At 42.7% G+C, this 27,415-nt stretch overlaps 1 protein-coding gene across 3 annotated transcripts in view; it reads left to right on the forward strand.

Annotated features, from left to right (window-relative positions):
* The window catches only part of LOC126292182 (ubiquitin carboxyl-terminal hydrolase calypso), a 163,817-nt gene that overhangs the window by 127,805 nt on the left and 8,597 nt on the right, over positions 1-27,415 (forward strand). For all 3 annotated transcript variants that reach the window (XM_049986023.1, XM_049986022.1, XM_049986024.1), the window contains 4 exons: positions 6,837-6,959; positions 9,884-10,149; positions 11,554-11,709; positions 13,441-13,592. In XM_049986023.1, coding sequence (XP_049841980.1) covers positions 6,837-6,959; positions 9,884-10,149; positions 11,554-11,709; positions 13,441-13,592 — 697 coding nt within the window. The remainder of the gene's footprint in view (positions 1-6,836; positions 6,960-9,883; positions 10,150-11,553; positions 11,710-13,440; positions 13,593-27,415) is intronic.

Genomic DNA, 27,415 nt, shown 5'->3' on the forward strand with positions numbered 1-27,415 from the left:
ACTCACAGTAAATGTATAAATATCTGTCTTACATTTTTTTCAAATCGTCATATTCTTGCAAGACAAAAATAATATAAGAAAAGGTAGTTATTGATCTGTATTTATCTTCTTGTTTTACAGTTTAAGTGTTGAGGGGTGAAATTAAGTCATAGAAACTGTTTAAATTGTCAGTCCGGGTTGTAATGTTTAAATGACTGGAACACTGATTTTCTTTTACTGTTCCTGTTTTATTTTGCCATTTTTTGTGTATCAAAATGTAATAGTTCTCAAATTTTCCACCGCACATTTCTTCATATTTAGAGTCATATTTTTAATGCACATTATTCCACAAAACAGAGATGAAATTTAACTCGGTGTACCCCAACTGTAACTTAAGGCAGACTGTCTGCCGCCACATTATGATAACTTACTACCAAAGACTTCTTGTGTCAGAGACGATGTCTCAAAGAAGTTACACTGATCAATTCTGAGACATTAATTTCATACATTACAAAAATAGTTTCTTGCACTGTTGCAAAATCAAAATATAACTTGTATTGACAGTAATAATTATTTTTGTCTGATTTTGTTTTAAGTTGAACATGAAAATAACTGGATGACTAGTTTTTCAGAATGAACATATTTTTGTTTAAAAAAAAAATGTACTGAAAATTTTCATAACCATCCAGTAGGATAAAGGAATAAGATTAATGAATTAATACATTAAAAGCCAACACCTCAGCAAAATTACGCAAATATTGACAGAAGATGGGATCGAGCGGTTCGTTAACAGGGAGACCGGTATTGATAGAGTGAATTTGAAAAAGAGAAAATTACCGTTAGGTTGTTACAGTCTAAGAACTGGGCTATTCTTAGATGCCATTCAAAATACACTTTTGAAACCCACCTCATTTAAGGCTGTATAGTCTTGGGTCTAGTAACTCTAAGGTCAGTTTCTGCCATTTTCCATTTGACCATTATTTCTCTTTAAACTGCTTCATAATATCAGTCCATTTCCAGAATTCCTTCACATTAAAAACTCTCCATTTCCCAGCATAACCCTTTAGATATCCTTTTGAAAATTTGATACTCCTTTATCATTCTGTGCCAGTGAAAAACTGTCTCTGAATATCCGTGAGAAGGCTGGAGTAGTTTCTGGAATCAGCTACACACTGAACATCCATAGAACTTCCAGCTGCTATTTTATTTATTCCAGTGAAAGTCAGTTTCCTTACAGGTGTATTTTTTATTTTATTTTTACCTTTAGTCTTGTGAACGAACAGCCAATTTCAATACAGTATTGTCTCATCTTCAGGTACTCTTATAAATTGCACACTGTAGTGAAAGGCGTCACCAATTCTGTGTATCAATCTCCATTAATTGTAATGAAATAATTGTCTTCTGTTCTTACTTTTTTCAAAATTTTTCTGTCAGTTTTAAATAATATAGGAGGGTTATTATGTGAATGCAGGGTACGTAGTCTGAGCAGTTACTGAGCCCACATTGAAAACTGATAGTTTTTATACAGTTTTAGTTTACAATATTTGTTGTCACTTCTAGAGTTTTTCACAGAACAGAGTACTTCCAGGTTCTCCTTGATGTTAACGGGTCCGTGTGGCACCTTAATGATGTCTACTGACAAGTAATGAAATACGAAACAAATATTTGAACTTGTACAGGACATCATCTACATACAATTTAAATTTTTTAGGACTACTCGGACACCATTTAATTATTATTAGAACTATAACAAAACTACGCTTATAAAAACTTGCTCACTTACAGATGATGAGGGTGCAAAACATGTCACAACTCCAATGTTTGTGATTATTTGATAGATGACTTTTAATTTATAGAAGAAACCTCCCCCAGCATTTTCATGTTGTAATTCTGAGTAGTGGCATGGTATGTCCTTTTAATTCAATTAGATACCCACATTCCTCAAGCTTCTCCCTCAGATCCACAGGGTGGGTGCTAAATTCCCTATCCCCACTATCTTTACTAGTCGTCCTTTCAGTGCCTTTAACATTGGTGTTACTAGCAATCTCTGCCACCTGCCTTGTAATTTCTTGTAACCTACTCTCCTGTGCACAAAATCTGCGAGTACCGAAAGTAATATTTCCATTTTCCCAGCCACGTGTTGTTGAAATATTTCTTTCAATTCAATGATTTAGTGACTGTTACAGCTCGCCTGTCTCTTTAGAGTTTAAAATTCCTGTTTTCCCTTAATTCAGCTGCTACCTCCAAGAGACCTCCTTCCCCAATTTCCTACAGGCATTTACATCATAAGGCATTTCCTTTGCATTACTGTGACTTCAGTTTGTTGTGTTTCTAAACTGATATCAACTGTGTCTTTTCGGCTCTCGACTCTACAATATATGATGTTCCAGTTGTGTGTGAGGTCTGTTTACATTAAGAATTAATTTGGAAAATCCATCTGAATTACGTCAATTGGAAGCTACGGGAGCAGGTGACGAGTTGTCTGTTCTTCTTATGTCAATTACTTAATTCTTTATTTAAACTGTGCTTTCTGAAATTTGACTCTTTTATTTCGATTTGATATCAGCAGGCATAAATCCTCAGTTAAATCTACTGTCAATTTTTCTCTTCTTATATTTTTTTATATCATCATCATCATTTCTGACAGTGCTTATTGTTACTTTAGCTCTAACATTTAACAGATAAATAGTTAAGTTTGCCTTTTCTTCCTAATCTTTTAATTGACACAGTTTCAAAAACACACTTCAGTGGTGGTTCAGTTTGACCTTATTCACCCGTACACTAACCTCTCAGCTGCTCATCATAGTCACCACTGTCTGCTACTGTAGCATCAGTCTGCTACAACACATTGAAAACTGTGTCCAGGATAATGTCGGGCAGGGGCAGTTGCAGCTGCAGTTTCGCCCAGTGATTGTCTACCGCAAAACTTGGACAAATACAGTGAAGGAGCAGGTGTGAGGTGGGCCTGTTTCTCGGAAACCACTGCCGCTGTAAATATGTCTCCTCAGAAACATATTCGCTCCCGTTTTTCTGTTACATTTATAAGCTATTACTTCCAAAACATTAATGTGAGCAATTACAGACAGCATCAAATTGGGCTCCACTAATTTAGTTATTGTCAACTTGGTGTGTGTGTGTGTGTGTGTGTGTGTGTGTGTGTGTGTGTGTGTGTGTGTGTTTTAAATTGTACTACTTGAACAGAATTCCTTATCTGACAAACATTTGTCAGTGAAATAAAAAAACAATTCACAGTAATAATAGTTAAAAAGGAAAATAAGGTACAAGGTGTGCTTGGCATTTTGGAGTTCATTTATTAATATCTGTAGTCTTTGCACCAGGCACAGTTCTGGCCATTTTAGGATATGTGGTGCGTGAACTTGCTCTAGCTCCATATTAAAAAAAAAAGCTTATGGAAGCACATTAAATAATGGTCCATTAAGATCACATATGTGTCACCTTTATGGTAACTAAATTACAGAGTGTAACAAAATTTGTCATTACCTGTGGTTGCACTACTGGTAGAACGTTAGTTTCAACAGTTCTGTGTCACATGTCGTTACCTCGCTGATCGACACATGACTGAGCAATAGGGATCGGGACAGTATTTGACTTGTATTTTCCCTTCTCTGCAGCCACCTGCAGGATCGTTTGTGGAAGTGGCGTACAGGGTTCCGTTAGTCTCTAAATAAAAGATTAGAATAGCTAGATGAAATTAATTTGAAAAACCTTAAAAACTAACCTCATATTAAAGGTTAGATTTTAAGCACCAAGTGTACATTTTACAAGTTGACAAACTCCCTTCACGTAAAGTTCTGCTACCCCAGATTGTGGGCAACCTCGACAGCATCTCCAAGTCGGAGCGACAGGCGGTGGTGTGTGCCACGAGAGGTAGCAGTCACTGTGAGGTAAGTGTGGGCAGCCTGGCAGGCGTCCGGAAATGCCCCAGCACTTCTCCTGTCTTCTGGCCGGACGTAGTCGAGCTCTATCAGTACTGCAGTAGCAGACAGTGTCGCTCATTCTCGTTTTGAATGCCTCTTCTCAGGTTTTTAATGTCACAGCACAGCCTCCTGGATTGATTGTCTTTCTGTGTTCCACAAAATCACAAATGAGATTCATTCAGTGCCTTCAAAAAATGGAATCTGTCTTCAACAATTTGGCCAGCTCTTTTTCGTGTGTGGAGCGAGGTGGATGACTCAGCACTTCTGATTACTGTCCAGTCCCTACACCCGAGCCCCACCGTAGACCCACTGTTAGTCTGTCGAGTTTTGCAGTTCTCGAAGTGTAGTTTTGGAGGCCCACAATTGTGGTGCATGTGTTATCCTAAATTTTTACTCACTGTCTTATGCAAAACAGTCCTTGAAATTTTGCAGAAAGGTGCCTGACAACTGAGATAATGTGATACAGTGATCTTAATGAATGTTTTTCATAATTTTTGTACCCACTTGTCACCACGTACATACTGAAGGTTACTCCTGTCACCTCGAAACTACTCGTCCTTTAAGTGTTAACCGTCGAGGCGCAAAACTTTCACTCCCGGTGCAGATTTTGGGCCAAATGTCAAAGCCTTTGAAATCTGTCACTGCTAAAAAGTACTTTATTCACAATGTTTCACTTCTCGACGGGAAAACTTCAGGAATGTATTTCTCTTATAAAGAGAAGCAGAAAACTCTAGTAAATGTGAGCTCTAAAATGCGTACCTTCACACCTATGGTCATTTGTGCAATAGAAGAGATGTGTTTCACAATAGCAAAGATCAACAAGTGCTCACAGCTCTTAAGGTATGCATTTTAGAGTTCATGTTTATAAGGAAATTTTCTCCTCGGTTTGATCCACACTACCTCCTCCCAATACATGGAAAGCAAAGAGCTTGCAGTAAGAGAGATTTGTTTCACAATGTTGAAAATAAAATAGTGCACATTGCTCTTAAGATGAGCATTTTAGAACCTTTTTTTTCTGCTCGTTATGAGAGGAATCTGTTCCCTAAGTTTTGCCATCGAGTTTTGAAACGCCCTGTATTACAGACATCTCATTTTACACGGTCTTCAGTTATGTTCACGAAGAACGAGTAGTGCAGGCGAACACAGAACGACACGATTTCACCGTATCGCAGGTCCGAGTGCACCACCCCCTATGCGAGTCCGTGTAACGATTGTTCTGTTCCACCTCACTGTGCCCGGACCACACCGAAATGCTGGTCGGTCCCACGACAGTGCACGTGTGTGCCTGGTGAATGGATGCACTTTCACCGGTGGCCAAAAGAGGGGGTGTCGACAGTACATGTTGGACACGAATGCCACCCAGGTCTAGGAGGAGAAGTGATCTCTCCGTACAGAAGCATCATTCGAATGGGGCTTAAATTGTGCTTCGCATGGACATGCAGTCGCTTCCCAGCTCTCAAAAATCTACTCGAGGGCTGCCTCTGGACGGGGCACCGTACGAGCGTCGCACAATACGGGGGATGCAGAGTGCGGTCCGTCGATCTCCACTCCCCTCGACTTGTACCTGCAGTGCCGACGTCTCCCCTCGTGACGAGGTAGAGGTGATTGCAGTGTTTCTGGTGCGACCTCCCTTACCTGTCCCTGCCGCACTGGCGGAAGCTCCCAGTTGCAAATTCTCATAGTAGACTGAGATGCCACTCCTGTGCTTCTGAACTCAAACAAAAAGTGGTATTTTCTGTCTCAGAGGGAATATCACACAAAAATACGTCAGATGCACCATTAAAAATATATATCGTAAACAAAGTATGTGTCACACAGGTAACGTCATTGGCTCTGTTGTAACACAATCGATAACTTCCGAAGAAACAAACTCGGGTCTTCTCGAAGTAAGTGCTCGACAACGAGAACAACTTCAGAGTTCCACTAAGTTAAAGTTCTTAAGCTGGTCCAAATTGAAGTCTGTAGACTAACATAAAGTTTCCCAAATACTGGAACAAATTTAAGTTCTGAGGTAGGAATCAAAGTTAAAGTCTGGAGTCTTATGCAGGCATTAAAATAGAAAAATTGTAACAAAATTACAGCATCGGATTTTCTCGGGATTGTACGTCACTGACGGCGTCCCGACGAAAAAAGCGGAAAAATTGTCTGATTTCTTTGCAAATACTACTACTGCTAATTTGGACTCAGTCAAAATGGTAAAGAAATAGTAAATCTGAGTATAACGAGGCCTCCCAGCACGACACTGTTACGTCGGCAGAGTCGGATCTTCTGGTGACGTGCAGAGAGGAGAGGCGCCCGCATCGAAGCGAGAGATGGTCCTGACGTAGTCTTCTCGGAGCTACTTGCCGTGTGGGATCTGATTTCTGGAGCTGGAGTGTGAGCTCGAATAGTTGCCTCGTGGAGCGATACCCCACGTGCGATCGGTTCCGGATGATTTCCACAGAAGTAGGGAATAGCCCGGCCAGTGCTAACCGATCGTAGCTGCGTGTGTCCCTCGGTGTGCTGACTCAGCCGCCAGTGATGCCGTCTGTCAGTTGGCAGTTCAGTTCACCGGTTGGGTTGTCGCAGTCTGTCAGCATGTGGCCTTTGATATTGTCACAGTAATATATGTCTTGCAGGTAGCAGTTGGCACCTTCTGTATGTTTCACTGCACGAAAAAATATTAGAGTTTTCATGTTTAATCTACACTGTGTCATTCTACACTTTAGTTACCTTAAGTCATCTTTGACACGCAAGGTTTCGAAGTATCTCCGTCTTCAACTTATGCTTGTTTTGCCGGAGCGGCACAATCCCACAGTAAGGGATCTTTGATGTGCTGCCACTCCTCTAACCGCTTGCTTCTTTTTGACGCCACCTTCGCTACTCTTCTCCTTTTGCTCGTGCTGAGAGTGGGTTCAGAGTTTCAGATTTACATTTCAGGGTGGAGCTGGAACTCCGGACAGAACAGCCCGACATCTGCAAAGGACTTCAAGAAGTTTGTCGTCATACGTGTGGGCGGGCCCAGCTCCGGATCATCCGAAGAGAAGATGGACTCTCCCACAGGTACGACAGGTGACCGGCAGTCACTGTATCGCATGTGGCTTTCGCTTCTGTCTCTGTTTAGAAAAATTGAGAGTAAGCACTGTTCATGAAAAATGTGTGATGTTTCTGAGAAGTGAATGAGTGGTTAAAAATTACTCGCTCTGAAATGGAATGGTACCAGATCTGACCCCGTTTCATTCTAAGCTGCCCAGTGACTGAGGAACCACTACACATTGAGTATGTCATTATGAGCATTTAGGTAGCTATATTTTAATATTTCTGTGCACTCTTTTGTGTAAACCTCTACAGGATGTTCTCGTCCAGCTAGCCGCTCACACTTTGCTGTGTCACCTGTTTCATTACATGGACAGTACTGTTTTTCTCTCCCTCTCACTGTCGAGACTATTCGGCCAGATGTTTTGGAGAGTGGATAGTCTTTTTATAGGTGCTATCACTGACTGCACTTTATGTGAGTGGCTGTATAAATATAAAGTTATTTCTCATAAAGAAAATGAGTCAGTTAATGAATGGTCCCCTGCCCCTACTCCCCCTTACGCACAATGCGTTTAGAGAATGTATTATCATATTTAGGTTCTTGTTGTTGCACACAACTTGACACACAAAAATATGTAAGAACAAACATCTCAAAATAAGAACACATTCTCAAAATGTGTTATGCTTGTAAAATAAAGCAAAAAAATTGGGAAAGTACGGATAGGACACGTGCCCTAAAGTTCTGTACAAACTTGATTGTGTATATAAATTTTCATCCATCTCAAAAATTGAGAATCTTGACGATTTTTGCATGACGATATCGATGCAGATACTAGTCCCGAGGATTCAGGGACCGTATCAAAATATCTACAGTAGCTCCTGAGGCTAGCCCAGAGCCACAAAAAGAAGCGAACAGGAGACTTCAGTTTATACATGTAGAGAGAGAAGTTTTAATAATTATTTTTTTATTTACTTACTAAAACATGATTACAACCTACAGTTTACGATTGCGCAAAGTAATACACTGATCAGCCAGAACATTATGACCACCAATCTACTATCTATACAAGTGTGTCCAGGCAACAGCAGCGTCATCTGGCGATGAAAGCTTGCTAATCAGGCACTTGCACGGTGCACATAGTATCTATGAGAGTGCCGTCCGTGTGTAGAATGTAGAAGGCGTGCCATCTGCGTGCGTTTGAGCGAGGCCAGATTGTGACGACCCGGTGACTCGGCACGAGCATTTTGGAAACTGCACAACTTGTCGGGTGTTCGAGGAGTGCTGTGGTGAGTGTCTTCGACACGTAGCAAAATGGAGGTGAAAGCGTGTTGAGATGTCATCCCTCATTTACAAATGCTATACATCGTAGGCTGGCAGACTGGTAAAATAGGACAAGCAGTGAACTGTGGCAAAACTAACATCAGAGTTTAATGCGAGGCAGAGTACAAGTGTGTCTGAACACAAACTTCACTGAACACTCCTAACGGTAACGATGGGACTCCAAATCCTACGTGTGTGCCAATGTTAACACCACGACGTTGGCAACTACGACTGAAACAGGCACGTGACAATAGGCACTGGACATTGGCACTGTGGCAGAGCATTGCGCGGTCTGACGAATCCCGATATGATGTTCTTCGTGCCAATGGGAGGTGTAAATCTATCTGCTTCCAGGGGAACATCTCCTCGGCACCTGTACTGCAGGACAGAGACAAGTCGCTGGCAGCTCCATCGCATTCTGGGAAACACTCACTCGGGCACCTTGGGTCCAGTGGCCTGTGGGTCGATTGGAGCTCATGCAAGGCACTGTGATACTCAAGGAGTATCGTACACTGGTTACAGAACAGGTACACCCCTTCGTGACAATCACGTTTCCTGACAGCAGTGGCATTTTTCAACAAGATAGTGCACCGTGTCATGAGGCCAGGAGTGTGACGGAGTGGTTCGAGGAACACAGTGGTGAGTTCCAATTGATGTGCTGGCCCCACACCCGTGCCAGATTTGAATCTCATCGAACACATAGGGAAGGTGATTGAATGTGGCATCGCACCTCATTGCCCTCCCTCTTCGGCCTCCCTAGAAGTTTATGTGAATTAGGTGACTTTTGTGTGCAGATGGGGTGCAACCTACCAAGCCCTCATTTATTCCAACCACGATGCGTCACTGCTGTTATCTGTGCCAAAGGCAAACAGGTGGCTATTAGGTAGGGGTCGCAATGTTATGGCTGATTGGAGTTTTTTGTATTACACTTTTGAAAGGTGATGAAGTCCTAATGGCAGAATGATATTTTTCATGTTATAATTACAATTTAACATTTTACGCATTTTTTTCCTTGTTATTGTATTGTAAAATGTTGGTTCTTGCCAAATTTCATGATTCTAGGTCAATGGGAAGACCCTAAAGGTTTTAATGAGTGAGTTTGCGGGTTCAAAATATGTGACATAAAAGGTTGTATCTTTTGATTATATTGACTTAGAAGCTCAAATGTTTTATTTTGCGAAGTAACCGTAGATATTTGTATGTAACATAAATTTTACTGTAATACATCTACATGTTCCTGAGAAAAAGTTTTCTTTCAGTTGGACAGACAAGTGAACCTATAAGGGTTCCACTTTTATTACTGTCAGCAAAAGTTAATTTTCTTTATGAGAAATAAGCTCATTTTATTGTCACTGTCAGTACATTCAATATTCATCAACTACAGATGACCTACACCTCCTCTCCAGCCCCCCCCCCCCCCCCCCCCCTCCACCTCTCTCTCTCTTACACACACACACACACACACACACACACACACACACACACACACACCTCTTTCCCTTCCCGTACCCTCACCAACTTAATGAGAAGGATCAATATGTGGATGAGTGAAAAAGAGTGCCCTCCCACGAACTTTGACAACTGGATGTGCATTGTGCATGTTGACAGCACACTCTGCTCCCGGTCACAGGTAGCCGCGTCTCGCTGGTAGGTCCCGGTACAAAGCGTCCGTCGGGCGGTGGTGATGCTGCTATGCCGCCTGGCAAGAAGCTCTGCCCTGAAACTCCCGCTTCCTCGACCACTTCGCCCTCGTCTGCGTCGTCGACGCCTGCAGCTTCACCCTCCCCTGGCCACTTCCCAGCTGGGTGCGGAGAGGTGCAGTCTGGGCCGGCTGACGGCGTGTCAGTAGGGAACGTTTCTGCAATTACCGCTACTGCTGTGGAGCACGAGAAAAAGGTTTGCAATCTCACTATGTACTGTTTCATTTTGTATTGAAAGGACACACAAATTTGACTTTTGCCAATTTGTATCTTGATAAATGAAACAGAGTGTCTGACGCATTAGAAAATCTTTGATAAATATGAGAAATCTAGATGTCCTCTGCTATCTGTCACATTGTACTTGAGAAACAGGGGAAAGAGTGTCACTGAAATCATACAGGATTTGGGATGGACATAATTAAAATAAAGACGTTTTTCGTTGCGGTGGAATCATCTCCAGAAATTTCTATCACCAACTTTCTCCTCTGAATGCGAATATATTTTGCTGGTGCCGACCTACGTAGGAAGATGTGACCGTCGTAATAAAATGAGGGAAATCGGAGCTCGCCTGGAAGGTATTGGTCTTCTTTTTTTCCGTGTGCTGTTCGAGATTGAAATATTAGAGAATTATTGTGAAGGTGGTTTGATGAACTTAAATGTGATTTGCAGAGTTTACATGTAGATGTAGAATGTTTCAACGTTCTACTGTTAATGCCACTCATTTGCTTACTCAGCCGTGTGTAATGTACTACAGTACAAAAAGACATCAAAGATATACGAGTGTTTGACTGTCACAAAACTTTTGGGATACCGTCGTCCAAGCTGACAACAGTCACAACATTCGGACTGGTGCCAGTGTATTGTATGCAGGGAAGAAACGAGACCCAGCTAGGTGAGATCCTACATTTTGGAGAATAGCTACCAAAATGGCTCAGTTAGTGTAGAGGACAGAACATACCTGATGGAGGTTATGTGCTTAAAGAAAAGTCTATCGTCCAACGCTATTCTGGGCAAGACATCAGTGGTTCTGCCGATGACCGACACTGTCCAAAGACGACCGATCTTTTCAAAGCAGTATTTCAATGTGTGTGTGGTCTCGATGGAACTGACCTTGACACCTGAGCGTATGGACATGACATTGTACCATTTGCACAAAGGCAACAGAGAGGGAGAAGCACAAGTTTTATTTCAGTCAACACCATGTGCCGTTGATGAGGATGAAAATTATGACTAGGACAACACGACACCTGGCCAGGAATCGAATCCGGGCCTGCTGCACGGGAGGCAAGCACGTTACCACGTAGCTAAGCAGGCGAACGAGGTGGATAGATGAAATGCGATATCATATCTGTTGTGCACCACTGGAGGCTTTAATGTGTTGACGAGTCTGGAGAAGTGTTAGAGACTATTAGATGGCTGGTATTGGTGGCTGGGAAACGACATAATATATTGGAATGGGAAGAGAAGATTCTGATAACATCTCAAGAGACTAATGTTAAGTTACTCTTTGCCCATTTTAATGCCTTCTGTTCTATACATTTTACTAATCACCCAATCTGTGTGTCAGCAAGAGTTTACATATGATTTGTATTCATTCCAGGTGGATTTGAAGATGTGCAGCAAATATCCGGAGCTCTTCGAACCACATAAATTTGCACCGAAGGATCTTCTTGCATTACTTAAGAACTTGGAAAATGAAATTGGAGTGTGTGAGCTAAGTCTTCAAGAGGAAAATGATAAACGCAACAAGTACAAGGTATTGTGTGTGTGTTATTTTTAAGATGCACATGTCTTTTTACATTTTAGTTATTTTGTATGTACGCTTGCCAAAGAAATTCTTCTGAAAAGAGGTTATATCTTGTAAATAGAAGGGACAGTTGTCAATCTTTTTATATTTTAGGAATTACTAAAGCTAGAAGCTGAATTCCAACATTACTGGGCAGACAAAGTTTTGAAGTTTTGGGTAACCTGTGTAGATCAACGACAAGTGACAGGGGCACCGTTCTAATGCTTTAGTCGACCTGGAGTGTCGTGTGAAACTGGATTGTATGCAAAATTCACACCTCTCTCACATCAGTTGACTTACTTGTCGCACAGCTGATCTTCTCTGGATAGCCGGCTTCATCGATCTCCAAAACCTTCTTCTCCAAAGAATACTGCAGGTTTGGTTAACGGAATTTATTTCTCTCTCTCTCTCTCCCTCCCTCCCTCCCTCCCTCCCTCCCTCCCTGAAGTAAGTGATACTCGCAGAATACTTTTAGTTCAGTCTTGATATAGTTTAACATCCACAAATAATATTCCTTCTAACATAAGTATTAGAATACTTGCAAGTCAACTGACTCCTCTTGCGTTAGACTCGATTAAAAACATCTCCAGTATATTTGGTTCTACAACCACATAATATATGAACCTGGCTAGCGAGTCCAATATGTGAAGTTTAATTAACAGTATTTCAACTGTTCTTCCTTTTTCTTGTTATGACAGTCAATGATATAAAACACCATAAGATACACAAACACACTTTGTTCTTCCAATACAGCTTCTGTGGCGCGAGCGGCACAGACTTGTCGATGTCGTTCGACCATCGCATCTACCTTGTGCTCGTGACTCCTTTCCAGCCTCCACACACAAACACGTGTCGCACAGTATGTACATTCTCTCACACTTATTTTTAAAATATTGTGTGTTCAGGACAGTAGAAAGAAGAGTGGTTCCGGACTTTACGCGGAAATTCTCGAATCACTGCAGCGTTGCTCGTCTGTGGGACGCTAATGACCACAACATAGGAATGACCATTTCCTGTGTTGTGATTTGCAAAATTGTTGTATACCTCGACACACACTGGACAGTGCAATCTGTGACAAATTTTACTTCTTATCGACAGAGGCGATCTTTTCCATTTTCGACAGTCACTCCATCGGTTTCCTCTACCTTGGAATTTGTGTATGTATATTTCTGGTTGTGCCTTTGTATTTTTTATTTTATGTTGTTCTGTACTCTCATACACAACCTCCTTTACATTGTATTTGTAAGTGTCTCCTTATTTCTACATCCCCCCCCCCCTCTTCTGTTTTTTGCGAAAAACTCATTTGTACTGTCCACAATCTTCTGTCTTTCTTCTTCGACTAGTCACAGTTCTGTTAAACACCATTTTAAGATGGGAGTATATACAGTAGTTAGTAACGGGAACTAAATATAACCGGTACCATTAAGTATTTCGAATTATATGCGTTCTGTCGGACTACTTTTCCATAATGGGAATGGTGACTATTTCTGTACTCAGACTTTTGTACGTACAGAGAACAAATCTTTTATCCGTTCAGTCCATACCAGTTTTACTCGATTCTCCGAACAGTACATTCCAGTCGAATTTATCAGAAACCATCTCCAGGTGAACAAATGTGGGTTACGTTTTCCCGCTCACCTCAATTCTTCTTCCTAAAATCATTTGTACTTCTGTTACAACTTCACGGTCTGTCTGTGGCAGGTGGACGACTGCCGGCGGACGCACAACTATGATGAGTTCATCTGCACGTTCCTGTCGATGCTGGCACAGCAGGGGCAGCTGGCGGACCTTGTGCTCCAGCACCAGGTGCAGCAGCACAAGAAGTCGCCGGCCCCCGCCCGCACGCTCCAGAGGTGAGGCACCCGGCACTCAACGTATGGCGTCGTATTCTCGAGAACTCTTCTTGCCGCTCACGTCCTTGGAACCTATTCCGTACGCTCTGACCTTCCTTAACTGTCTGCAGTGGCGCACTGTGTAGAATGCTCTCTGTAAATGTAGGACACTGTAATCTTCCCATCATCCTCCGTCCGTGTTTAGCAGCATATCGTGTAAGAGAAAGGGGAGCCAAGTTTCACACGAAAGGTGCTTCATAAATCTCTGCCGATTTGTGGGCGGAAGCTTTTCTGTCTCATGGAAATTTATTGTATTCGAACTTGGAGTATGCTCGAAATTCTGCTGTGAACTGATGTTAAGAGTACTGGCATGTCATAATGTGGGACCGTTCTTTTACTCTTCACATGTACGAGAGTCGCTTGCACCGTTTTCCGGTCGCTCAGGACTTTGCACTGGGCGAGAAATTAACGATAGCGTGAGCTGAGTGAGGTACCGCTGCCGAAAGGTACTCGGTGAAACCGAATTGGCATTCCTGGTGATTTTTCGACTTTGTCAGTAGCTTCTCGACACTGAGGATGCCTACTTTTGTGTCTTCCTTACAGCAATCTGCGTGACGGTATGTCTGTATTATATTCCTGTGTAGATGACTTTTTAAAGTGAAATTTAAAGCTTCTGCTTTTCTTTCTCCTGTTGCCACACCAGACCAGTTGACAAATGACGAGATAGGAGCCTTTGGCCCAGTTACTCATTTTATGGACACAATTTTCTCTGGTTCTCAGTAAAATCTATCACTGAGGTTTGACAGTGGATGTTGATGTAGGTTTCACACATTGATCTTTATATCAGTAAATTCCTACCGACTTTCGTGTGTCGACAGTACTGTGTTTGTGTTTGAACTGAGAGTGCAGCAGTCTCTACTTTTGTTAGTAAACAACAGTGGATCCTTTCCGTCATGCCAGTTGACAGTGAATATAAATAAATGTAACATATTGTGCATATATATATATATATATAAGAAGAAATCCACTACTATAAAACAACACTATTGATGAAACATTGCCGAAAACAGTAACCACCGCAAAATATCTTGGAATTTCTACCGGAATGAACTTAAAAGTAATATAATGGACAGATTAAAAAATCTACCTACCGAGAGGCGGTAGCGGAACACGCGCACAAAAGGATTGAACCTTTCCTTCTCATCCCGTCCAGTAAGTCTCCCCTGTCCTGGCGTTCTGGGTGACTTTTCTAAACTGAACCCCTTTCCCTAAACCTCTCCAGTCCTTTCCCTTTTCCCCCTCCCGTCCCCTTCAACTCTTCCACCAGGAGAAGGAGCCACTGGCTCCGAAAGCTTTTGAAAGTTCAATCCTTTTGTGTGTGCGTTCCCCTGTTGTCGCTCGGTGAGTTTATTTTTTTCTCTCTCCATTTACATTATATTATCAATAATTGATTATTTTTGTTGAACTTAAGAGTAATGACTACATAAAATGGAGGAAAAGTAGATGCGAGGCAGATTTACAGTAAGAATCCTAAGGAAATGTAATTTGATTGATTCTTAAGTATCACTGACCAGTATGGGACCGTTACTGAGTAGGATAAACAACTTTTTTCGAATCATTCTACAACCTTTACGGCAGAACTTAGTGGCTGATAACAACATCCAACGATTAACTGGCGTTTGCCGTGGCCGATTACACTCACATCTGATAAAATCATAGGCGGACACAGTTTTGACCTCAATAGGCGCATTAGTTTTGTCGATTGCAATGAACACTCCCCTTTCTGTAGTACCTATGGACTTTTTTTCAAATATACACTTTGTGTCTTGTTAAATATTTTGGAGCCTTCTACTTCAGGTTTCATCCAGCTCTTGATTCCGTGTATAATTTGACGATGCCACCTTTGCTGGAGAGAAATAAATTCCGGAACTTCGTTACAAATGCTTAGGTGATTTACTGTTAAAATTTTGACATTCAAAATGTCTTCATCCAGAAAATCTCGTGTCTGTGGGAGGGGTCCCATCGGTGCAGGCTGTGAAGCAGTCATCCAAGTCGGCTGCACTGTGTTGTGCGACACACTCGACTGCCAGATCGCCATCCTCTGTCACAGACAGCTCGTTGCGGTCGTTGTCAATTAGAATTCCACACAGTGGCTGCAGGTACATTGGTAGATGGTGTGGCTGCTTTCTCAGGTAGCCTACTGTTCATGGGGTAGGAGATGCCTGTAGCACTGGAGCAGATGGTAGTGGGAGGATGTGCGGTACAGGTCCGGCATCTAAGACTATCACACGGGTATAAGGCATGGGGCGAGGGATCAGGAGCGGGGTTGGAATGGGGATGGACGAGGATATTGCTTAGGTCAGCTGGGTGAATGTTGTAGTGGTAGGGGTGGGGACGATAATGGTGAGAGAGGTAGTCGAAACTGTGGCAGAGAAAGTGGTCAGTGGTTGTACCGAGTCGTAAGAGGGCACTCCGTTGTGGCCAGTCAGTGTGTAAATGGGGGTCAGTAGGTGACCCGATAATAGAGACACAAAAGACCTGTTTCAGTCTTCGAAGGCCTCGGTGAGACCCTTGACTTATATGGAAAGTGTCACGGAATACTCATCACTGCAGATGGCTAGGCTCCAAGGAATTTCTGAGTACGGAATGGGTGCCAGCTATCAAAATGAACCTGTCATCAGTGATCAGTAGGTTTTGTGCGGCCAGAAGCACCGAGCAACAACATCTGCGAGTCGAAGATCAACATTGAGTGAGGTGACTCATCAGGCCGAGGAGGAATGGGTGAAGTGTACGGGGGAGAAACTGTCGCGGTTTTAGAGTAAGGTGGAGGCTGTGAAGATATCGTCAGTTAATGTTGACTAGGTGAGAGATTTGGGAGGAGTTTTTCTAGGAAGGGTTCCTCTATATGACCCACAAATATTTGGGCATAGGAAGGTGTTGTGCATGTCTCTGCAGCCATACTGCAGATTGGTCCGTAGGCGACGCCTTCAAAGGATAATCAATTGTGGGTAAAGGTGTGTTGTTAGTCATAGTGACCAGAAAATGAGTGTGTGGCAGCAATGTCATGGACATCTATCCTTCCTTCCTCCCGTCTGTGTGTGTGTGTGTGTGTGTGTGTGTGTGTGTGTGTGTGTGTGTGAGAGAGAGAGAGAGAGAGAGAGAGAGAGAGAGAGAGATATACAGAAAGGTAACTGTTTTTCCCAAAAGTAGCCACAGAAGAGTAATTTTATCATGTGCATTCTTTTAAGAGCTTTGTGAGCTTGCATTTTTTCTCAGGTGTGGAAGAGTCATTAGAGTGAAGTAAACTGAATTCTTCCCTCATTTTCTTCTGTATTATCACCGTAAGAGACAGAAGTCTGAAACAATTTCTAGTGACTCTGAAGTAAAGGAGAAATGCATTTTGATGATAATCAGATGGTTGTGAGCAATTTCATCATCTTCAAATTCATTTGTAACTGTCTTATATGAATTTGTTAAAGGTTACTTTACAACCCAATCCCAAAAGCAGATCTGACGTTGAACCCTGCCTTGAACAGTCCCAACCATGATTCCAGCTTGACTCACCACCACTACGTCAGAACCATCCCTTACAAACCTTCCAAGAATTCCTCACATCAAGCATTGCTTCACAATCTTTCCTCAGGTCCTTGCAACATGACCCTAACCTGTCTTCAACAGAACTGCAGACTCTGCATTCCCTAAAGGCTGATGACTCCACCATTATCGTCCCAGCAGATAAAGGAACTACCACTGTGGTACTTGCCCGAAAGGAGTATGATAATGAAGGTACATGCCACCTGTCTGAAACCTCTACAAACAGCATCTGTCATCAGTATCCCGTCCTTGTGATTCAAACTTACCTGCAGTCCCTCCTTAAAACCTATAGGCCCACCACAAGGACTTACACCTAAGATCCACAAATCCTGACCATCCTATAACAGCTGGTTTCAAAGCTCTCCCTGAATGTATATCTGACTTAGTTGATCAACACCTGCAACCTGTAGTACAAAGAATTCCCTCCTATATTAAAGATCCAACCATTTCCTTGATCATCTGAAATCTGTGCCCGTCCTACTTCCCACCACACATCTTGTACTTGTCACCACGGATGCCATTCTCCAAATTAAATTTCACACAGTCCTATTCTGAATCCCGTGCCACTTTACTTGATGTTGATCTCATCTTCACCGAACACCAGCCACACATTTCTGTCCACATCAAACCTAGTAACGAACAACAGTGATAACATTTTAACAGTTGCTATCCATTCCGTGTCAAACTTTCCCTCCCATACAGCCTTGGCATTCGAGGCAAACGTATTCATTCGGATGCAGACTCTTTACAGCGATACACCGTCACTCTCACTTCAGCTTTCACTGGACGTACTTGTCACAATAGCCCAGTTCAAAAGCAGATTTCCTGGGCAATCACATCCAATCCTTGTACTTCTGATCCCTCTAAGAAACAACTTCGGAGCACACCACTTGTGACCCAGTAATATCCTGATCTCGAATGTATTAGTCAGGCCACCCTAAAATTGTGTCCTGAAATGAGATCCATTTTTTGTCTGAGATTTTGCCTACCACACCCAGAAAAGCTTTTCGTCGCCCTCCCAATCTCCGCAGTATTCTTGTCAGATGCTATGCTCCTTCTGCACCCGTCTCCCTACACTATGGCTCCTACTTCTGTGACCATCCCCACTGCAAAACTTGCTCTATTCACCCTCCTACCACCACCTATTCCAGCCCTGTAACTGGCAAAACATATATTATCAAAGGGAGTGCCACCTGTAGAACGACATATGTCGTATGCCAGCTGTTGCCTAAACCCTGTTTGGCCTTTTACTTTGGCGTGCCTACCACTCAGTTATTAGACAGGATGAATGGGCATAGGCAGAGGGAGTATACAGGCAACACACAATATGCTGTACAACATGACAATCGTGACCACGGCACCTGTTTCACCACATGCGCCATCTGGATTCTCCTCCAGACACCAGTTTCTCAGACCTCCACAGGTAGCAACTAGCACTACAACATGTCCTCGGTTCTCACCTCCCACATGGCCTTAATTTGCGTTAATTCCTTCCGTCTCAGCATTTATTCACAGTAACTACTCCTTTCTTCTCTCTTCTCAGTTTTCTGCATCATTCATTTTCTGACTTGCCTATTTTCCCCAATCCCCCGCCCTGCCTCCGTTACATGCAATGCACTTAGCTTGTCACTTTTATTAACTCATGCGTGAGGTTTTAGTACTACTCTGTTGTCTTTAATATTACCCTGTCTTCCACCTTTAAGCTATCTGGTTTTCAAATCTCGACCAGTGCAGCCCCGACATTCAGTCTTTCCTTCTCGTCCAATCCGACAAGTCTCCCCTGACCCAGGGTTCTGGGTGACTTTACTGAAATGTACCCCTTTCCCTAAACCTCTCAAGTCCTTTTCTTTCACCCCTCTTCCTTCCCCTTCAACTCTTTTGCCAGGAGGAGGAGCCACTGGCTCCAAAAGCTCATGTAAGTTAAATCCTTTTGCGCGCGTGTTCCCTTGCCGTCGCTTGGTGGGTAGATTTTGTATCTATCCATTTATATTATGTTATCAATAATATTATTTTTGTTGTTGTACTTGCTCGTGTGTTTGACAAGGAGAGGTACCCAGTGGTGAGTTTGATTTTTTCAAACCAACTATACGGTGATGTAGGTTATGGTTCCAGCCATCACACACTGGTCGACCTTCGTTTACTAGTAATCACCGAAAGAGCGCTTCAGAATTCCACGTGATTGTCTATAACCTTAAATATAGTACCAATACACAGACTGGAGGGGTACGGGGCTGGTTAAGGCGTATTCCTCACATGTGGAAGGTTGTGGGTTCCAATTTCCTCAGGTGCTTTGAAATTATTTATTTTCTAATCTTTACCAAAATCATTTTTATTCAATTTATTGGTTGAAATGTTATTTTCATTTTCCAATCATTATTCACATCATTTTAATCATAATATGAACTTTTTAATTTGCTCTAATTTTTTCTTGCTTTCATTCTTCTTTCAGTTGGAATATTTTTTCACGTGCTTTTTAATTATTAATTTGTATTAAACTTCAGTTTAATTTCTTTTGTTGTAAAATCTTATATTTTTGTCTATGTTTTTGAATTCGTTATTAAATCTTTATCTGCATTATTTTGTCCATATTACCACAAGAACTTATGTTTCAAATGTTTGTATGACGATTTTCATCCATAAAAATATAAATGTTGACACAATTGCACAGTCAGTTTAAATACATTATTTCGTCCTTCATTTTTAATTGACAGATCAGCATTTTCCAATAGCTAAATATTATGATAGGTAAACAAAATTAATTGATTCTACACGGAGAAAGAGTGAAACAAAGAAAAAAGTAAGAGCAAATATGGAAGTTAAAAGTTAAAACGACGTGCCCAGTTCTGTCTGGGCGAACTTGCCGGATGCTGCGAAATACTTATGTATTTTTAAGGAACAGCCTTTCATCTTTACTCAATAAAGGACTGAATTTCTTTTCATTATATGCCATACTACTGTGCTGCATCAAATTAAATAAAACATTGCACAAAATTTTAAAGAATTTTGCTGATGTAAAAATGCCATTGTGTAAACTTAGTGTATGGCTGATTTTAGTGCATGCATTCCAGTGAATGAAATTTAGATAAAATATAAATTTTTTATTTAAAATTGAGAGCAGAAGGATATATGCTTTCATTCTAGAGTTGTGGGCGTTTGTATCTGAAGGACGGTCGTGAGACACACTTTCACATCGCAAATGGTGTAGTTGCAACTATCATCGTGATATAGACCCTTCATTAGGCTTTTACAGTCCAACAACTTAGATGTCACTAAGGGTGTCTGCATTTTGACCAGAAAACGACCAGGATGTACTGTTATGAATGAACTTCTAACGATCAGTATTCAGGGGCCAGCAGCCAACTCGTCACATCCTTACTGTAACTATTCTCCTGGGATCTCATAACACACTATTTAATGTAGGTTACCAGTCTACTTATACTAATAAACCGTTGTGTCTGTCTGTCTGATTACGATAATCTCCAAAAGTACTAGACAAATTTTTGTGGGGTTTTTGCAGGTAACTCGAGTGTAGCTCAGGGCAACATTTAGGCTTTATTTCATCAAAATCCTCTCCAGGAGGCTGACAGCCGTTTTGTAAGTTCACGTATGGCGCACACACAGGGTCACGAGCTATTGCAGCCATTTTTTTTGCTTCCGGGCTGCATTACCTTCCCTGTCTGGTTTTTGGTATTCTGTTTTTGTTCCTCTTGCTTCTTCTCGCACCTTTGTTTTTTGCCGTTTTTGGTTCCCTTTTGTGGTTTGACCTCCCCTTCTAAATTTTCTCTCGTTAGTATGAGCTAGCTCCGGAAGAACACCTTACTAGCATCTTCGGTGTGTGGCCTTATGCCCCTTTCTACTTTTCCTCAACACTGGTGTCCTTTAACCCTAGAGAGCCAGCACAGTAGTCAATCTGTGTTGTGGGGTAACTACATACCTTCTCAGTTGATCCCCCTGACAACAAAGGGATCACTCTTCTGATACCTGTACTCCTACCTCCCCTGCAAACCTAGTAGTGATCGTCCGTCATTTGGAGCGTCGGAACTCTTGACGACGGCCGGATCTTTTAATACATCTTCTTACGACGTGTGGCCTTTCTTTCCGTGGCTACACTCTGGGAGGAGGACGAGACTTTCTGACTTGGGGTGACACCTGTCCACTGCTACCGGGACTGACAGGGACACTTTCACTGCCGCTAAGCCCTTATTTTTCGTGGACAAGTTTGGCGAATTGGACTCTCTGAGCAAGGTGCAGTCTGTTTTGCCGACGTTCATAACTCTCGCTGCAGCCCTCCCAAAATGCAGCCCTTCGTTCCTGTAAGCATCTCGGTGACATCCCGGTGTCCGATCACTCCACACTAGTTCCCGAATACGGTTCAGGGAGTCACCTTTCGTAGGGATTTTGTCCTTCAAACTGAAGAGGAACGTGCCGATCTAGAACGACATTGTGTTCATTCTGCTCTGCGCGTTCAGGAAGGCCGTAAGGACAATCACATTTATAATGATGCCTTTGTTCTTGCAGTTGAAGGGGGAATACTGTACTGGAGAAGGTCGAGGGTACGTGCTACTGATGTGAATGGAACCGTACATCCTGCCACACGTGAGGTGTTTTCGGTGTCTACATTTCAGACACACGTCTTCGTGCCGTACTACGAACCCTCCTTATAGGGGACGTCGATACCCACTCCGAGAGGGGAGCCCCGGTGTTCCACCGCTCGTGTGTGTTAATCGTCACTCTCTACTCTCACTGGATTGCCCGGTTTATAAGAAAGAAAAGAAGATACAGAGTACAAGTTCCTCGATCACTGAGAAATACGACTGTCATCACCTCGCATCTCTGACATACTGTGACTGTTACTTCCTTTTCTCAGCCTCTTTCCTCCTTATTTCAGTCCTGCCCCTGCTCTTCTGATCCCACACCCTCCCCACTGGGTGCCACTCCCCCTACACGGCTGGAGGAGTGTTTGCCTTCTTTGACTCCTGCCGGTAATGGGGCCCCTTCCTCTGGCATCTCCCAGACTGAAGGCCTGCTGCCAAGGCTCACAGTCCATATGCCCTGAGGTCGTCTGCTCTCTCTCAGTTTCAGATCTTGCTGAAGCCTGCTGTCTCTCCTTGACCTACGAAAGATGCTGTCTTTGGGCTTGTAACCTGTGTCAGACCACTTGTTTATGGATGTCACCCTGTTCTTATTGGTGATGGATGGTGACCTGGCAACGTGACCGGCTTTGGCCCATTTGGACCCCCGCTCTGTGTTTATCCGTAGAATCTCCTGGAATTACAATCCCTTATTTCTTTTTACTTCACAGCTCGTGCCGTTCTCCGGGAACCTCATTTCAGTGGTGCTCACTCACCAGCCCTTCACGGGTTCTGTGCTTCCTCTCAGAACCGGCAGCCGGCCCTTTGAGAGCTTCCAGTAGCCTTTCCGCATCGGTCCGTATGGGCATTGTTAGTATATCGATCCCATTTCCTGTCTCGAGAGATCCCATTTCCTGTCTCGAGAGTTTGGAGGCCCGGGTGAATTGTATTCCACAGTATTCCGTATTAAGTGTCCCTCTTTTTCTCATCACGAATGGAGTCGTGGCATCTGTCGCACTGTCGGTCACCCGTGCTCTGCATGTGGACGATTTATGTATCTGGGCTACTTCTCATTCGGTGGTCTCTGTGGAGTGATAACTCCAGGGTGCCACCCATCGCACTTCCACGTGGACGCTTTGACACGGTTTTCGATTCTCTCCCCCTAAACCACAGGTTGTGCATTTCTGTTGCCGTACTACAGTCTGTCCCGATCTGGAGCTCTACTTCGACGGCCTCTGCCTGACTGTGGTCCCCTTGTTCCATTTCTTTGGGCTTCTTTCAGACAACAAGCTTACCGTATTTACTCGAATCTAAGCCGCACTTTTTTCTGGTTTATGTAATCCAAAAAATCATCTGCAGCTTAGAATCAAGTGCAAAGTAAGTGGAAGTTCTGAAAAAATGTTGGTAGGTGTCGCCACAACTAACTTCTGCCGTCGAATATATGTAGCGCTACACAGGCATGCTTTGCAGGCACAAAGATAAATACTGGCGCCAAAAAAAAAAAAAACTTTTTTTCTCCGCCCCGAGTTTCGACCACTGCATTTTCATACATTATCCAACGAAGTAAATACAAATTCCGTTTTGTTCATATTCAAATGTAGCAGCAATTCAATGTATTACGAAAATCCGACTGGCAAGACTGTTCGGGATGTTTGTCAATATGGCCAACTCTACGTTCTGAATTTTTTCCTTCCTGTGAGAAGAGATGGTTGCTAATAGGAACTTTTATGAATTGTGAATCACCACAAGAATAATATGAATATAAACATTTTGCCATGTATTCTTTCGTGTTTGCTACTGTCTCATTTAAATCCTGTCTGCCTAATAAACTACAAAACTAGAGTGAGACAACAGCAGACGCGGAAGAATATACATATCGTGTCGTGTTTATATTCGTATTATTCTTATGCCTAATAGTGATACAGTCAGAAATGAAGCACGGCAATTGACTAGATTTTTAAATCTAAGCTGACTCTAATTTCTGTGCAGAATGTCATGTACTGAAGAGGCTTCTGCAAAGATTTTCAAACGGAGAAAATTTTTCGCTAAACTCTCATTCAGAACATCATCTATCATAGGCAGTCTATTATTTGGTTCTTGTATGATCATTATCAAAGAAAGCAGCAGTGTAAGTAACAAAAAATAGCAGTCTCTTGCCATTGTTTCGCTAATGAGACGATTCCCCCCTCTCTCTCTCTCTTTTTTAAAATTGTAAGCGGTGGTAGCGCGCACAAAAGCAAGCCGTGCTGTGAGCGGTGACAGGCCGTAAACACTCATTATCAGAATGCGACAAACAGTGCACGACACAGTACAGTAATGCATCTTCAGCTTAGAGTGATGTAAACACCTATAACAAAGAGAATGCCACTTGTCAGATTAAAGAAAATAAGCAGACAAAGCACGTGAAAAAGGAGGTGCGGCCTAAAACTTTTCTCTCTCCTTGAATTTTGAGGCTCAAATTTCAGATGAGGCTTAGTTTTGGGAAAATTTTTTTCTTCGATTTCGAGTCTCATTTTTCTGGTGCGGCTTAGATTAGAGTGCGACTTTGATTCGAGTAAATACGGTACAGGGTTGCCACTTATCCACCTTCTGAAGACTGGCTATTTCTGTAAACTCTGTGTCCTTCACTTCCTCGCCCACACCTCTCGGGATGCGAATTGTACGACTCTTCTCCACTTTCGCCGGGCCTCAGTTGTTGCGTCTGGACTACGATCGTCAAGTTTATGGCTCAGTCGCCCTGTCCACACTGACCCGAGACCGTCATCGTGGTAGCCATTTAGCCACTTGTGCCTTTTGCACTGCTCTGTGAACTGTCTTCTTGTTGGCACTGGGTTTCCTATGCCATTGTGCCATCGGTACCTGCTCTTTCCTTCCAGCTTGTTCGGTTGACTTTGTTTGGGTTCCTGGCCACATATGTATCCCAGATGATGAACTCATTGATCATCCGGCTGGGGGGTGGGGGGGTCGGTCGTGCAGCCACTTACCTCCTGTTCTTTGTGACCCCTCCAGGGGCGCATTTGCAACTTTACTTCAAATCCGGTTTTTGCTCAGTTGCTGGACGATTCCTGAATGACCGCCCAATGTGTAATAAACTTCGTGCAATCGAGGGGACCCCCATATGGTGCATTTTCCCCCCGCACCTTTCTAGGTGAACATCTACCGTCCTCTGCCATTTTCTTATCGGCTGTACTAGGTTGACCCACGGTTTTTTCACACCATAATGAGGCCCCCTGCTTCTGATTGCACAACTGCCCCTCATGGTGATCCATTGTTTTTTGGACTGCCCCTACCTTTTGACCCCTCACATTAAACATGCCCTTACACCTTTCTCATCCCGGGTGTCGGCGGATGACCCTCGCTTGATTACATCCGTCCTTATTTTTCTATACCAAAGCTGTCCTCCCATGTTTAAGTACCTGAATTTCCTGCCACAATTGGAGTCTCTCAGTTTATATTGATGCCGGTTTGGGAGGCATTCGGCTTTGCTTCCACACCAGCCAGGTCTTCCCTACCAATTTGTTTTGTCTAATCCTATGTGATGTTTTGCTTCCCCTTTTCTAGTGTTTTCTTCCCCCGGGTTTTGTCCCCATAGTGTCACAATTGTCGTACTGTATAGGGATCGGGGTGGTCAGTAGCGGTGGTGGCGCCCAGCGTGTATAGTGCCCTTGCTTCATACCAGCTCTCAACCTGTGTCACCTCCCCCCCCCCCCCCTCCTCCCCCTCCTGTTCTTTGCACTTCCTGTTGCCCCAGCATACCTTTTGCCTCTTTGTTTGTCTGTTTTCCTTTCCAGTTGACTGGACTGTGTTGTTCCTCCCTTAATTTCTGTTACCATACATTGTGGGACCGATGACCTCGCTATTTGTCTTCTTCACCCCAACTGACCAGCCAGCCAACCAACCAACCGTATCATCAAAATGGGAACACAAAGAAAAAAGATACTTTATTTTAAAGTATCAATTAAAATCGTCAGCTTAGTGGTTCAGGTGTTTATCGTAACAGCTCAGTATACCAAAGAATCACTAGATAGCAGAGTTAGTCTCTTTTTTTAACTCAGGACAGATGTTTTTTTGGAAGTTTATGTCAGTGACAGAATTAAATGCCGTAATCTAATCTTGATGAATAAAACTGGCATTGTATTTGTCGAGCTAATATATACAGATTTCCTGATTTCACTTTACGTATTAAAATCTTAACGACGTTGCTTTTTTTGTTTCAGTAGGTTTTGTTTATATTCTTTGCCAGGAAAACGAAGTAACTAAGTCTTCTCCTTGATATTTTGGTTTAGTTTTGCTTACGAATGAAAATGCGTAGGAAATGATTGTCTGTCTGAATACACCAGTAGGACTGAAAGGCAGACTACTGTGCGGTCTCAAGCCTCAAGTGAAAAATCGCAAAGTGAGACTTGCTGCAGCTTGAGAAAGTCAGGCGCAATGTTAACGTCGCTCGAGAGTGTCACACACTATCTCACTCCTCAGAACCCTTCACTCACAGAGACTTTAAAGTTATTTCTGTGCAATGTAACATCTTAGAAACAGAAATTTTGGTGGGAAGAGGCACAGACAAGCGAGGTTTTATGCACTGAATCCCAGTTATTGCTAACTACTTACTGTTTCGCTTATGGAATGCTGTGACCGTAAACAAAGCGCGAAGCTAGAGTTGTGTGTTGTGGGCTGGGTCTTAGTGTCAGATGCTTTTCTCACGGCTAGCTCTATGTGGCTCTCTTCCGTGTTAGTGAAGCAGAGGACTTCTTCCTTAATGTTGCCAAATGCACTAGTGCTTCAGGTGTGCATACAGCTTAGATTTATAAGTTGAAAATAAATTCCACTTGTACGAAGCCTCTGGGGCCACTGTAAACAAATATCTGAACAACGCCTGGTTTCTCAGCTTGTTAATAACAAGATCAGTCCATACATGGCCCGAGGTGCCAGCCCACAGTGTTAATTTTGTGCTCATCAAACATTTCTGCTGAAGAGCCAATATTAACTCATTTGTAAAGTAGTCGGATGTTTAAAGCTATTTTATATATGGGAGTTCAGTTCTTTAAAGAATGGGAGTTGACTGGTATGTTACTGACTGAAATGGAGCGTCTGTTTTCTGAAGCCTCTCTTCTGTAGATTTCCTCATCTTATGATATTCTGTTGTGGGTCTACACACGTATTTAATCCCCCTCCTCCATTCCCTGTTTGTTCTTATAACATTTCAGTTTTGTTTCAATTTGCATTAGTGATGTCTTCGGTAGTCAGTGCCACATCACCTGCAAAGGTGTGTCAGTCGAGATGAACTCTCAGAGTTTACGTCCTAGTGTCCTAGGTGGTGCATCATTGCATCCACTTATAGCCACCCACTTTCATACTCCTCTGCCTGTTTCGAATTGTTAGTTCAGTTCATACATAAATTTTACAGTAAATTTTTGTCTCTGTTTCCTTCATTGTCTTCTGATATGATCAAAATCTGGCTAGTATTATGAAATATTCTCATAATTGATTGCTTTATACTAAAAATATCTGCCTACAAAAGTATTAAAACATGGACAATTCCCTGCACGTTTGTCACTTGCGTGTTGCCTGTTTACATGTCATAATTGATTTACGAGTAGATTTTCAAATGGTCCTTCCTTTTATGACATCAACTGCTTGTAATCATATCTTTGTATAACCTTACAGATAAATTGTTGGTAC

Source organism: Schistocerca gregaria, chromosome 9, assembly GCF_023897955.1.
Source record: "Schistocerca gregaria isolate iqSchGreg1 chromosome 9, iqSchGreg1.2, whole genome shotgun sequence".
Taxonomy (NCBI): Eukaryota; Metazoa; Arthropoda; class Insecta; order Orthoptera; family Acrididae; genus Schistocerca; species Schistocerca gregaria.